General features: G+C 40.1%; 1 protein-coding gene across 3 annotated transcripts in view; it reads right to left on the bottom strand.

The window, feature by feature from the left end:
• Positions 1-468: 468 nt before the first annotated feature.
• The window catches only part of PPDPFL (pancreatic progenitor cell differentiation and proliferation factor like), a 59,271-nt gene continuing 46,537 nt past the window's right edge, over positions 469-13,202 (bottom strand). For 2 of the 3 annotated variants that reach the window (XM_088130617.1, XM_088130618.1), the window contains 4 exons: positions 3,510-3,602; positions 2,543-2,635; positions 2,220-2,319; positions 469-1,922 (listed from right to left, as the gene is read on the bottom strand). In XM_088130617.1, the coding sequence (XP_087986743.1) occupies positions 1,910-1,922; positions 2,220-2,319; positions 2,543-2,635; positions 3,510-3,564 (261 nt within the window). In that variant the 5' untranslated portion in view covers positions 3,565-3,602 and the 3' untranslated portion in view covers positions 469-1,909. Of the gene's footprint in view, positions 1,923-2,219; positions 2,320-2,542; positions 2,636-3,509; positions 3,603-4,765; positions 5,156-13,202 lie in introns of those variants that run through there. The other variant, XM_007432533.3, reaches the window with a different exon arrangement.

Raw genomic sequence — 13,202 nt, 5'->3', positions numbered from 1 at the left:
AAAGGATGCATATTTTATGTTATAATAGACTCATTTTTATGAAGAATCATATGGCTTAAAAACAGCATAACTTCCTATCATTTATGTTTGTACTGTCATTCTAATTTGTCAACTAGAAAAACATCTGAAATGTCCCAGTCAATCCAAATAATGCAAAGTTTTTTCTTCTTAGTATGCAGGGTGCCTTTGCTAAGCTGAAGATCCAGTTCCACAGAAGAGCAATAAGTAATTGCAAACCCATGCTTAAGGCTGGTAAAGGTACACTGGCCATAAATGCATATTGTCAGTAATCTATTATTTCTCAAGTAAATATTTCATCTGTCATTGGACACTATATACAGAACTATCAGGACAAAGAAAAAGCATTTACTAGATCTGTGTATACAAAATTGCTTACAGCTTCAATTCTCTGCCACCAGGGTTCTACAGACATTCAGTGTGAATCTTGTTCAAAAGAAATAACCAGAAGACATTTTTATTAATTTTTATTAATACAAAACTTCATAAAAAAGTTATATACATTAACACATCACTTGGCCAATATTATAAATAAGCTTCTATGTACAGAAGTTGAACAGACGGCAAAAAGATGACTATCCAAATGGAAGCAGACTTTAAGAATTGGCTTATTGCTTGTTTATCTTTATCTGTGCTACATTAATCTTTTCCCACTAGAAGTGTGTGTGTGTGCTTTTTTTTAAACAGCATTATGCATCCAGGTAAGCAGCACAGTGAAAAAGCAAGCATGTAAAACTTGATGTTACAGGTAGTCGACTTACAACCACAATATGGACCAGAAAATTTGTTGTTAAGCAATGCAGTTGTTAAGTGAGGCATTACATGACCACACCTGATATGACATTTTTTGCAAGGTTTGATAAGCAAATCACCACAGTCATTAAGTGAATCATGTGGTTCACCATTGATTTTGCCTATTGGAAGCCTGCTGGGAAGGTTGCAAATGGTAATCATGTGACCCTGGGATGCCGCAACTGTCGTAAATACATGCCAATTACCAAACATCCAAATTTTGATTACATAATTGTGGGGATGCTGCAACAGTCATAAGTACAAGGACTGGTTGTAAGTCACTTTTTTAACACCGTTGTAACTTCGAATGGTCGCTAAACAAATGGTTGTAAGTTGAGGACTACTTGTACTACTTGATACTACAGAACTTCGTGTATGAGTAATCAGAAAAATAAAATGATGGCAAAGCTCTCCAATCTCAAGAAGTGGTATAAATTGTACACTATTTAATGTCAAAGCATTTCACATGACAGTAACAGAACTGTGGAAGGAAACTCCAGTGCAAATAGTGGAATTAGTTCCATGTAAGGAGTTTAGTACTGAGTACTTTCCATTTTTGTTTTTTAAGGAAGTCTTCCATAAATAGTGCCTTAACCAGTTTTCTTCTAGCTGTTGACAAATAAATGCCAAATACAAATTTCTCTTAAGTAAATTATTCACAAAGTAGGTTATCATAGTTAACATTTCAAAACTTAAATTCTGTGGGAAAAGGTGGTTTACTTTGCTAATTAGAAAGGCATCATTGTACCGAAGACATGGTAACCTTAAACGATTTTGACCCAAGCAATCTACAGCTTATCAATTTAGCAAAAGATATCCCAAACAATTATCAGACATACCATATCAGCTAGACTTTTCATTTGCATTTTCTCTTGTGAAGTGCAAAAATTATTATGAAATGTAGAACACCTGTTCGTTATCAAGAATCCTTGCAGCAGACACTGAAATGATGGTTGCTTGATGAATAAGGTCTGATTAAATCCTTGGTAATCTGTACTTCTACAACTGAATTCTCAAGCAGTTCGTTTTCTTCACATAAGTGAATGCATTTCAAGAAATGACTGTGTTCCTGGCAGGAACTTTCAACTTGATATCCCAATCAGCTGTTAGCACTGTCAAGACAGAAATTATAATTTATAGCCAAGATTAGTGTAAAGAATTACTGCCAAGCTTTCAGGAGAAACTAATGCAGCTGTTTAGGAGACAAGGCAGAAGGAATAATCACGTCTGCCTTTGTCCAGTATAAGCAGATCTGTTTTAAGCTCTACTCTGGATTCAACCATTCTGTATAAACTACAGCTAAAATTAGCATCAGAATGAACGTCAAATTGACACATTAGCCTTAGACTAAATCCTAAAGAATATTAATTCAAATAAATAGTGTATCCCAGGAGAGAAGCAGTTCTTACCTACTCGCTGATAAGGTTTTTCTGCCTACATTCTGAGGCGTTGGCTCACAGTGAAAAAAGCTTTTTATCCACCAGCACTTTTCAAATATTTCAGGTAGACCTATAAATGGGTGATACAATGTCCACTGTATAATAAAGCTACATAATAAAGCTTCAAAGCAAAAAGAAGGCTATTACTCTTAATGAAGCAGCAATATTAGAGAAAGATCAGGCTTAAATTTCACTGAAAACATTTAGGGATTAAATGCACAATAGAGAATGGTGGAATTGCTTTTCATGCTTTTTCTGGACAATAGCTAGAAACTTTAATAAAGGTACAATACCATGGTGATTTTTTTCCTGGTCTGAGAGTGGCACGGGGTCAGAATAGCAAGATGAACTGTTTGAAGAAACACTGGAATCAGAATTCAGTCGTGCTGTGTGTGAAAACAGAATTATTATGTTCTATTTCAGAAAGCAGGGAGCATTTTGTATTATTAAAAAATAGACTAGTATTTAGGATCCAAGCTGTCCTTAAAGAAGCCCAACTATTTTATATATTTCTGTATAAAACCTGAAGCACCCTTGATAATATAGAAGATGATCAGATAACCTGTATACTATGCCCATCTTGCCATTCAAATTATAATTCCCTCTGAAAAGAGATGGCCATTTTATATATAAAGGGCTGGATCAACATAATTGTCAAATAAGAATGAAAGGAAAAAAGTTATTTCAAATTTCTTCAAGAAACAGAATGCCAACCCAACTTCTGCTTTGTTCAAGTTTGCATAACTCAAGAAATAAAGGCCATATGACCTAACCAACATCAGGATTGAGAGACTGTCAATAACACACTCAGTAGCTAGAATTAGCATTACAAACTGATCATATTCCATTCTGAAGTTTGCAATATTGGTCTTCATGGCCAACAGGGAGCTGCTGGTTTATTTTTATTCATGAACATATAGCGTTAGTAACTTATCAATTAATAGTGCTGCGAGTCACTGGCTTTCATTATGTTTAAGTGCACAAATGTATCATTTGTATGGCAAGACTAGATCACACATCAAAGACCTAGATAGATTGCAATCAGTAGAAAATTAAATTATTCACAAATTGAATCCAGAAGGAGACTGAAGAAGTTCCTGGCTGGAGCCAGGCTAGCTAGGAAGGTTAAGTATCAAACTCTGTTGCAATATAAGCCCATAGAGGCTACTCTCTTCAGCACAGAAGCAAATAGGTTTTAAGATCATGTCAATCTCCTTCAAGACACAGGGAAACATCCACAAGTTTAGGGGAAAAACTTACTTCTGTAGTACTGGTTCTTGGCCAAAAGGCAGCCAACTGAAGGAACAGATGCCATTGTTATATTATTGCAGAGTAACAAACTCCCAGGGCACCCTGCAGGATGAAAGAAAAGGGGGAAACTCTGTTAGTTTTCTAGAACACCACAGCTCATGGATAGGAAATTATATTACACATTTGCATAACAAAACTGATCTTATACCCTATAAGTTTTCTAGGAAGAATATACTTAACATACAGCATATGTGAACGTATCTGATTTATACCCCAGCTTTTTCACCAGTGCCCAAAGTCTTGAGATTTATTTATGTTACATGAAAATAACCCCACCCTATTTTTTCCACTTCTGTAAAAACTTAAGATGGGGACAGCAACTTGATGCCTCCGGCTATTTTTGACTACAATTCCCACAATCCCTTGCCACCAACCCTGCTAGCTGTCCTCCTCAATTTGTCTTGTGCAGTAAATAAACACACTTGTAACTGGAAGAATTCCTTGGAGTCCCACAACAGCCATCATGAAGAGTTTAGAGCAGTGTTTCTCAGCCTCGGCAACTTTAAGATGTGTGGACTTTAACTCCCAGAATTCCCCAGCCAGCATGGCTGGCTGGGGAATTCTGGGACTTAAAGTCCACACATCTTAAAGTTGCCGAGGCTGAGAAACACTGATTTAGAGGATTTGTCTGTCTCAGTTAGTCCTGTCTGTTCTGACTGAAAGTGTCCTCCAACTTTCATCTCTTTCCCCAGTAGCTGAAGATGCTCAAAAGGGCAGGCTGACACAATACTTCCAGAATACAAAGTATATTCCATATGCTGCTAACAGATTACCTCTTTGAACAAGCAGTGATTTCTTTGCTGAGAGACCATTCCCACTCCCATACTCAGGATACGTGCTTAAAGATTCCACCAAATACTAATTCTAAAGCAATACTTTTGTCCCACAAAAGCCTTAACAAACGAAAGGCCAAGCTGCTTTTATAGCTTTCCCTTCAAAGCACAATACATCAAGAGCCCTGTTTTGGATTAACTAGTCCCAACACGCAACGCTCATTCAGTCTCCGTGAAATCTCTGCAGAACAACTTGCGAACATCCGCATCGCTTTCCAACGGAAAAGCAGCATATGAAGTCTTTGGCTTAAATCGCCTCGCAAGAAAACTTCAGGAAAGAATTTCTCCTAATTGAAAATGTGGATTTGCATTCACAGCATCCCAGGAAAAAAACAGGAACAGGAAGCAAAGCATAAGCAGAGTTCTGATTACCTGTTACCGCCTCGCACAGCGACGTCCCCGAACACCTCGCCTTTTTCGGGCAACAAGAGCAGGATCCTATCAACCCGTCGTACCTCCCGGCAGAACAATAAGGCTCAGCTGCAGGCGGTCGCAGAAATCTAGCAGGGACGCAGGCTGCGCGAGTTTGCCAACGAACCGCTCACAAGCACACCCTCAACTTCCCACGCCTGATTCCCGGGCTGGCTTTATATAGAGGAGCGAAGGCTATTGAAACTTGATCTGGCGTCTGACAGGGGTGGGGTGCGCGAACTCTCTTCTTCCCTGGAACTTTTCCTTTGCTCAATAGGGTAAAGTTTGCTCCCTCTTCCCCGAGCCCTGCTGATCGATTGTATGATGACAAGGGCGACAACAACAAACAGAGGCCACCCTCTGGACACGCGCTGAGTGATTGACTCGTTGGGGAGGAGCGCGTGCGCTTCGGTAACTTCGGGAGAATTGATGAAACTACCTGCTTCCTGGATAGTTCATGTGGGATGGGGAGGAGGAGATGGGTTTCTGGGTGGCCTTTATGGTTTAGCCATTGTTTTGTTTTCTTAAACCCAGGGATAAGTAATCTGGTGCCCTCCGAATGGTTTGAACTTCAATTTAGCACCAACAGCAGCCTGGTGCTAGGCAAATTTAGGCTACATATCTGGTATGCAAAGATCTGGGTGACCGCTAGATGGAAGTAAAGAACTCTTTGGGCTGCTAACTAATATTCTGCTAGCTTTTGTAGCCCCACTATGAAATGGCTAGGTAAGAGATTGTGAGAGTTGGAGGGCAATTCTGCACTGCCACCTAAGGTGTGTGTCTTCTCTGCTGCACCCGGCTTGAAAGTAAGCCAGGAGACGGAATTATATCTCTTTGACTCCCCCAGTAAGGCAGTAATGCTGGCTGGGTATTTGGCTTAGATTGCAGTTAGAGCAAATCTTGATTGGTGGATCCCCCGTCCTCTGCACCCCTCCCACCCAAACTGGTATAGGGGCATGCATGTGTGGGACATGTGTGGTTCTAGTGACCAGGGACTTCCTTGTGGATTTCAGAACCAGCTTGGCTGTCCTGCTACAAAATGGTCAGCATTTGTGGAAGGCAGCAAGAAACAGGGACTTTGTTGAATCTTCTCCTGGCCAGAGAGAACATGGTTTATGTGCAGTGCCCTGATGCCAGTGACTGCCCTCTACCAGAGGGTGACTTGGGAGCTGAGATTAAAGTTTCCCCAGACCAGGAAGCATGTCTGGAGCAAATGCAAACACATCAAAATGTGTTTCTCCCAGCTTATGTGGGATCATGGGAGAAGCTCTCACACAGTGCACTGCCTACACTAGTTCCCTCTTTCCCTTTCTCCATTAGCAGTGGTGCAACACAGACCCACACCATTCAGGCCTTTACAGGCCTCCTTTCCTTTGCTTCTTTTATGTTCTCTGTTTGGCTTCTGGGCAAGGGGCTGGGAGAGGAGTTCTTTGTCTCCACTCTAAAGCAAGGACATCCCTGCCCAGGTTGGATGAGAGGCAAGACAAGGAGAGGGCAGAGAGTGCAGAGCTCGCCCTCTCATACCCACCACTGCAGAAGCAGTTCCTGCCTACAGGGTCAGCAGGTGCAAATAACAATCTCATATGCAGCGTGTGTATTCCTAGTACGGAATTTGGGAGTACCTTGGGTGCTGTGGCATGCTGAGGTCTCCTTCCTCCTGGTCTTCCACTGGAGGCCAAAGGGCAGGAGAAGGACCCAGGTACAGTGTTGTTCTGGCTGCCTGCACAGGAAAACCACAACTGATCATGCACCTAACCAAATGAGTCCCTTGGGTCTGAGAGAGAAGGAGTTCTCCATCCTGCTACAAGCCATGGGGAGTACCATGAGTGCAGCCATATGGCCCAAGCCCACATTCAGGCACATGCACATGGGCAGTGGTCCAGCAGTGTGGAAAGGCATCCATCCCCCCAAACCATCACAGGGGCACATGGTCAGAACTTGGGATGGAGATGGGATGGAGGTCACAGCACCAGCCGGATGGCATATTGCAGTCAGCTGCCCTAGACGCTGCCATAGCAGGTCAGTGGTAGGTGGTGGGGATGCCATGCTAGCATCCCTGTGAATGATATGAAGGAGGTAGAACTAGAAGGGACATATTGTCGGTACCTTTAGCTGTAGAGCTGCGTGGCACTACCCGCTTGTACTCCATGGGGAATGCTTTGGTCTTAGTCTAGCACCCCACGGCAGTGAGGTAGGAGTCAAAAATGATTTGATGGCACGTAGTCAGTCAAAATCACAGATAATCTTTGCAAAGGTGCCTAGATTCTGGTGACTGCACTGAAGCTCCTGCTGAGCTTTTGCCTCCCCCCAGATGGATTTAACTCTCGTGAGATGAGTTTGTCTCCCAAAGGGAAGGGAAGGCAGCCTTATTTCCATAGCTCTGTACCTCATTATCACAGGGTAAGGGGGAGGGACTATAGAATTAATTTCATTTCTTTTCCTTTTGCCCTTTTAATTTGCCAGAAAAGCAGCACAGAATGTGGGAGCCTATCTCTCCCCTGCACTGAAGTTAGGAGAAGAATGCCAGCTGAGGCACCTGTCTGGAAGTTAGGTGGTGGCAGAATATCTCCTGATAATTACTGTGACCACACAGCATGGCAACCAATTGTTAATCCTGGTTTTCTTAATTACGCCAAGTTTCATTGTTCCCATAACATGCTAATCTCTAAACCAGTGTTTCTCAACTTTAGCAACTTTATGATGTATAGACTTCAGTTCCCAGAATTCCCCAGCCAGCATGAGTTGGAGTCCATACATCTTAAAGTTGATGAGGTTGAGAAACACTGCTCTTACACCAGTGTCATTCAAACTTGGCCACTTTAAGATGAGTGGACTTCAACTCCCAGAATTCCCCAGCCAACCATGCTGGCTGGGGAATTCTGGGAGTTGAAGTCCACTCATCTTAAAGTGGCCAAGTTTGGACAACACTGAACTACACCCACAACACACCAGGCTAAAATGTAGTTCTCTGTCATAGATGCTGATTCATGTCAACTTGACCATTGTCAATCAAAAGTAAAGAAAATTTTCAGATAAACTGAGACTGCATTTCCAGCGTTCTCAACCAGCAACCCTAATGCATTTGGAGAAAATGACTTATTTGGAGACAAGAACTATTGCCACAGGAAATACAGTATACTGTTGCACCAAAAATAGCAAGGTGTTGAGCCCATAAACCACACTGAGCAATAACAAGGTTTATTTAATTTTGGCTTTGTAGGTTATGTGAACCCACTCACTCTGGTTTGTAAACCATAGTTCAGGGTTTAAAATAACATGAACTCATCCAATTGTGATTCATCCCTATCCCCCCCCCCCCTTTCTTGTATCATCTTAAAGACTAGCACATTTCTTATGGCATAACCTGTCAGGGCCCAAATCCCTTCATTACACATTTTAAAATTGTAACTATAATGAGATAGGATAGGGTACATCTTGATGTATTAGTCAGATCGCATTACTTGGCTTTGCAACAGCTTGAATGGCACGTCCTGTCCCTTCTCTGAAACCTCTGAGCTGGTTTAGTAATGTCTCTTTCACGGTATTACACAAAACTATATAAGCATTCATAACTTAGATTTGCTAAACAAGAACCATGAACCCAGTATTGGTAGTATTTTACACCAACTTTCTGTCAGAGTTTCAAATGGCAAGTTATAAACTACCACTCCAGAGTGGAAAATTGGAGACTTGCCCCAGGTTAGCATAGTAGAGCGGGCAGAGTGTCTGGAAGCAAGGTCTGTGCTAAAATTAGTACGTTGAATTAATTCAGGTTTTACCTTTTCATTTTATTTATACTCTGGGAGATATTCCATCCACTGGGTAAAGTAACCAGTAGACATTGTTAACACAATCAAACTTCTCACCTTGCATTTAAACTGAAGGTTAGTTCTCACACTGTCTGTAGCAATGTTCTTAGGTAGCAAAAATAAATCTGCACTAATTTTATCTGGTTTTTGGCTCAGTGTTTCAGCCATTTGCCATGTAATCTTTCTTCACTCTGAAGGGAATTTACCTTTTTGGGACATTTAAGCTTGCTGATATGGCAGAGATTGGTTCAGTCAGAAAGAAATATATAATTTTTTATTCAGAAGAGCTAGAGTAAAATGGTGGCTTGTTTCTACTTTTATGAGAGCTGAACATCCATAATTTTCTTTATAATAGAGAGACTGAAATTATTACCAGTAGGCTTGTGCAAGATGGCTGAGTTTAGCCTTGATGACAGGGGTATCCATTAGGAGGTATCAAAATCTACAAAATGACAGGTGCAGTGTTGTGATCAAATAACACCCTTTTGCCTTTGTGTGGGTCTGCCCCACAAAAGTGATGGGGCTCTGATCACAGTACTGTGCCTGCCATCATGCAAATTTGACCTTCCCCACAGACACCCCAGTTTGATGAGGAACTGTCTCCTTCAGAAGCTACTCCTTGAGTATTGCCTCATACATGTATAGAAGCCTTTTTGGATAGTAGAATTGGAAAGGTTTTTGCCTTTAAAAGCAGAGGAAGCATTGTTTCATGAAGCATCTTTGAAAGGAAGCTTCTCACAAACTTTTGTCAAAGCTAGATATCCCTTGTAAGCTTTGCATAGCTCTACTATCGAACATCACTCGGCATGGATTTGTTTGTACATCATGGTGGATTTTAGAAGTAGAATTAGGAGAACACAGTAAAAACATTCCCAATCCCCACTGCAATTCTCCTTGATTAGTTTGGTCAAGAAAGTATAGAAAGAATGAAGTATGGGTTTTGTTGTTCTTGTTGTTCTGATAAGTGTCCAGCCATGGAATCTTCAGCCTTCATTAATCTAATGCAGCCTTCCTTAACTTGACCCTATATTGACACCTTATCTCTCCAAATCCCCAGCAGGACCATCTAGACTGAAATTCTGGCAGTTGTAGATCTATCACGTTTGTAAAGCTCTGGAGTAGAGGAAACTATTCTGTTTCTTATATTGGCAAGCATCTCTCTGGTCCTCATGACAACACTGCTTAAACAAAACTTTGAGCCTCTAATATAAGACTACAACAACACTGTGGTAAATAGATAGGCAAGATCATTTTTAATGATAAACCGTTTTCCCAAAATCTCTGCAAAAAACCAAAATCTTATCATAGTCTAACACAGGATTTGCCCAACTCTCTAAATATTTGCATTCAAGAGGAATTGAGAGGAAAGTTCATGCACATTTATAAATACATCATGATGTCAACAGTTTATCTGATGAGACCCTTCTTGGAAATGTTATCTGAGACAGAAGTGACTACTGTATAACATTGTTTAACATTTGCTATATTTGTTTCCACAGGGCATTTCAGAGCCAATCCATCGCCATCTATTGTTGATGTATAAATTATAAAATCAAGATTGATTAAGCACACCGGGAACCCTCTGTCTTTTCCTTTGCTCTTTTCTAGGGCAGCATATGCAGAGCTTTGCAGTATTACCTGGGATTGTTTGAGCCTGCATGTCTCAAATGTTTTCAGATAAGTAGCTTTAAACAATAGAAATGTACCAAAATAAATATAATAAATCAGAGTGTGACCAGGTAGAATACAAAATTCCCAAGATTTAATATGAGAGAACGAGAGAGAGAGTACATTGGCCACATTACTGCCATCTTTTGGTGATCCGGATTTTTGCCATCCAGATGAAGAGCCCCACTATTGAGTACATAACAACATGCCATTTATAATGACAAGAATCGTTGATTAGCCCAGTCTAGTCCATGGCCAGCTGAAAACTCCAAAAAGAAAATGCAAAATACTAAGGAATGGTTCACTTCTGTTTGTCTGTCACCTGATTTTTGATCATTTCTCTTGATTAGTCATAGCTAACCGTCTAAAGCAACGCCTAAGAAAAACATTGTATTTGATGTGGGATGGGATTAAGGTGCCATGAAATCTCCATTCAGGTCTATAACATGGCAAGTCATCACATGCTCTGCAGGTGATGAGGAGCAGGACTGTATGAATGATAGTTTGCATTTATGTTGTTCCAAAAACATATTTGGACATTCAATATTATTTCTTACATTTTTGAGGCTATTTTCCTGCAGTTTTCATCTTTTGATCTATATACTCTAAATATTTTTATACAGTTGTGGGGCAGAGAGTCATTCTGCAGCGCTCAAGCCCGCTGCAATGCTTTATGCAGGTTTATAATTTTACTGTTGTTTGCTAATTTTAATATATCAATCACTTTGTAATGGGTTTAATATTGTTCTGGAACCTGAATAGTATATCTGAAGTAGGGGATAAATCAAAACAAATAATTCATGTATGATGAGAGGATCTAAGAGGTTTTTGGTTTTTTTTAATCAAGTTGGATCAGGTCAAAAGCCTATTCACACTCAGGTCCCCCCACTAGCTGATATTGAAAGATATATATGCCCTCCAAAAGGGAAGGAAATTTCTAGCCATCATGACTTCTCATTATAAATATCCTTTTCTTCCAATGAAGCAAATACAAGCCTTAATGATTGTGTTCACACAATATGCTGCTCAGTCATCATTTGCCTAATCATGGTTATTGAATAAACTATCATATCTAGGTTCAAGCAACAGAATCAAAAACTATCAGACTACATTTTGGATTAATGAGCTACATGAACACAGACACTTACTTTGATCATTTTTTTAATATATGATTTGATCTGGCCTATTAGCTAATCAGGTATTTTTCTAGGGCTAGGGTTAGGATTAGAGTTACAGTCTTCCTGTAATTTTCTCTGCTGGCAAGAAACTAAAAGCAAAATGTTGTCAATCCTAGAGACATCATTCCATCCAGTTTGCTGCCAACTAGTGGTCATCCAGATTTTTATGGCCCAAATATGGTAACTATAGTAAATCAAATTCTAGCTATACTCCAGAGTAATAGGCAGTAAAGGGGGCAGGGAGGAGGAGGAATAGAGTTGTTGCAGGATGGGAAACCCAAAGAATAGATTTTCCAGTGACTTTTACAGACCTACTGTTGCATGTACAGGTAGTCCTCGCTTAACATCCAGTCACTCAGCAACTACTGAAAGTTATGATGGCACTGAATGAGAACTTACAATGGGTCCTCATAGTTGTGGCCATCAGAGCTTCCCCACAGTCACATGATCACAATTTGGGTGCTTGGCAACTGGTTCACAATTACAATGCCACAGTGTCCCGTGGTCATGTGATTGCCATTTGCAACTTCACTGCCAGCTTCCAACAAGAAAAGTCAATGAAGAAGCCACTAGGAGGTCACAAATGGTGATCATGTGATAGTGGGACACTGTAACTGCATGGGATTTGCCTAAAAATGGCAACTCGGGCTGCTGGAACTGCTGTCGTAAGTCAGCACAGTCACATGATGTTATGCCTTACAACCGCATCGCTTAGCGATGGAGTTCCCGGTCCCAATTACTGTCAGTAAGTGAGGACTACCTGTATTCAAGATTAATACTTCAACACCATCAACAAGGAAGACTTTAGAAATGAATGTATTGTGGGTACTATATTAAAACCAAAGATATAGGCTCCATTATATGTCTTGAACACAAAATACTAAATTGTGCCTTTTGCACCCAATTGTTTTAAATTGTGAGCTGCCCAGAGTCATCTTGGAGTAGAGTGGTGCCTACAGCTAATAAACTACCAAAAAAACTATTGTGGCCCTCCCTCCATCCCATGGCAGTATTGTTAGAACAGCACTTGAATGAAGAACCTGCATCTAATCCCTCTTTCTATGGATGAGCTCACATAACTCCTGAAAGTAAAACTCAGTGTACCTTATGGCTTAGCAAATGGTTTATGAACTAGAGCTCATGGCTTAGCGTGTTCTACAAACTCAGACTGGAGTTCATTCAATATACTATGGTTAAAGTAATCATGATTTAGTAGGATATGTGAACCAGGCTTACCTCTCAATATCTATAGTTCTTTTTATGGACCCATAAAGTGATAACATAAATATTTAACTCCTGCATCCATCATCACATGGTTTCTTATTTTTTTTGTAATCTCTATCATAGTGTAGGCTGATATATTTAATAAACCGGATCTTCTAAGTATCTTAATTGTATAGGATACTTCCATGATTAAAAAAATAACACAGAGAATAAAATAGTGTGCAGCTTATAACCCTTTTCTACTCATAAAGACACAACCTTCCTCATATATTCTTTCAGAACACCAAAGTATTCATAACATCATAGTAACATAGAAAACATCAAATTCACAAGAGTATTATGCATAATGACACAAATTCAAACAAACATTTGACATAGTATTATATTCAACATACAGTACTTCTTAACAATAGTGGGCTGTAATCTATAAAACCAAATATGTCATAATAGATGTGCTAGCCTTTAAGATACAGTGGAACCTCGGGTTATGAACGCTTCTGTTAACGAACTTTTCGGGTT

This window comes from Python bivittatus, unplaced genomic scaffold (assembly GCF_059951505.1).
Source record: "Python bivittatus isolate LINGU-HERP-01145 unplaced genomic scaffold, Pbiv_v1 ctg000840_np1212, whole genome shotgun sequence".
NCBI lineage: Eukaryota > Metazoa > Chordata > Lepidosauria > Squamata > Pythonidae > Python > Python bivittatus.
The sequence above is the reverse complement of the archived record's forward strand: the minus strand, read 5'-3'. Positions and strand labels throughout refer to the sequence as shown.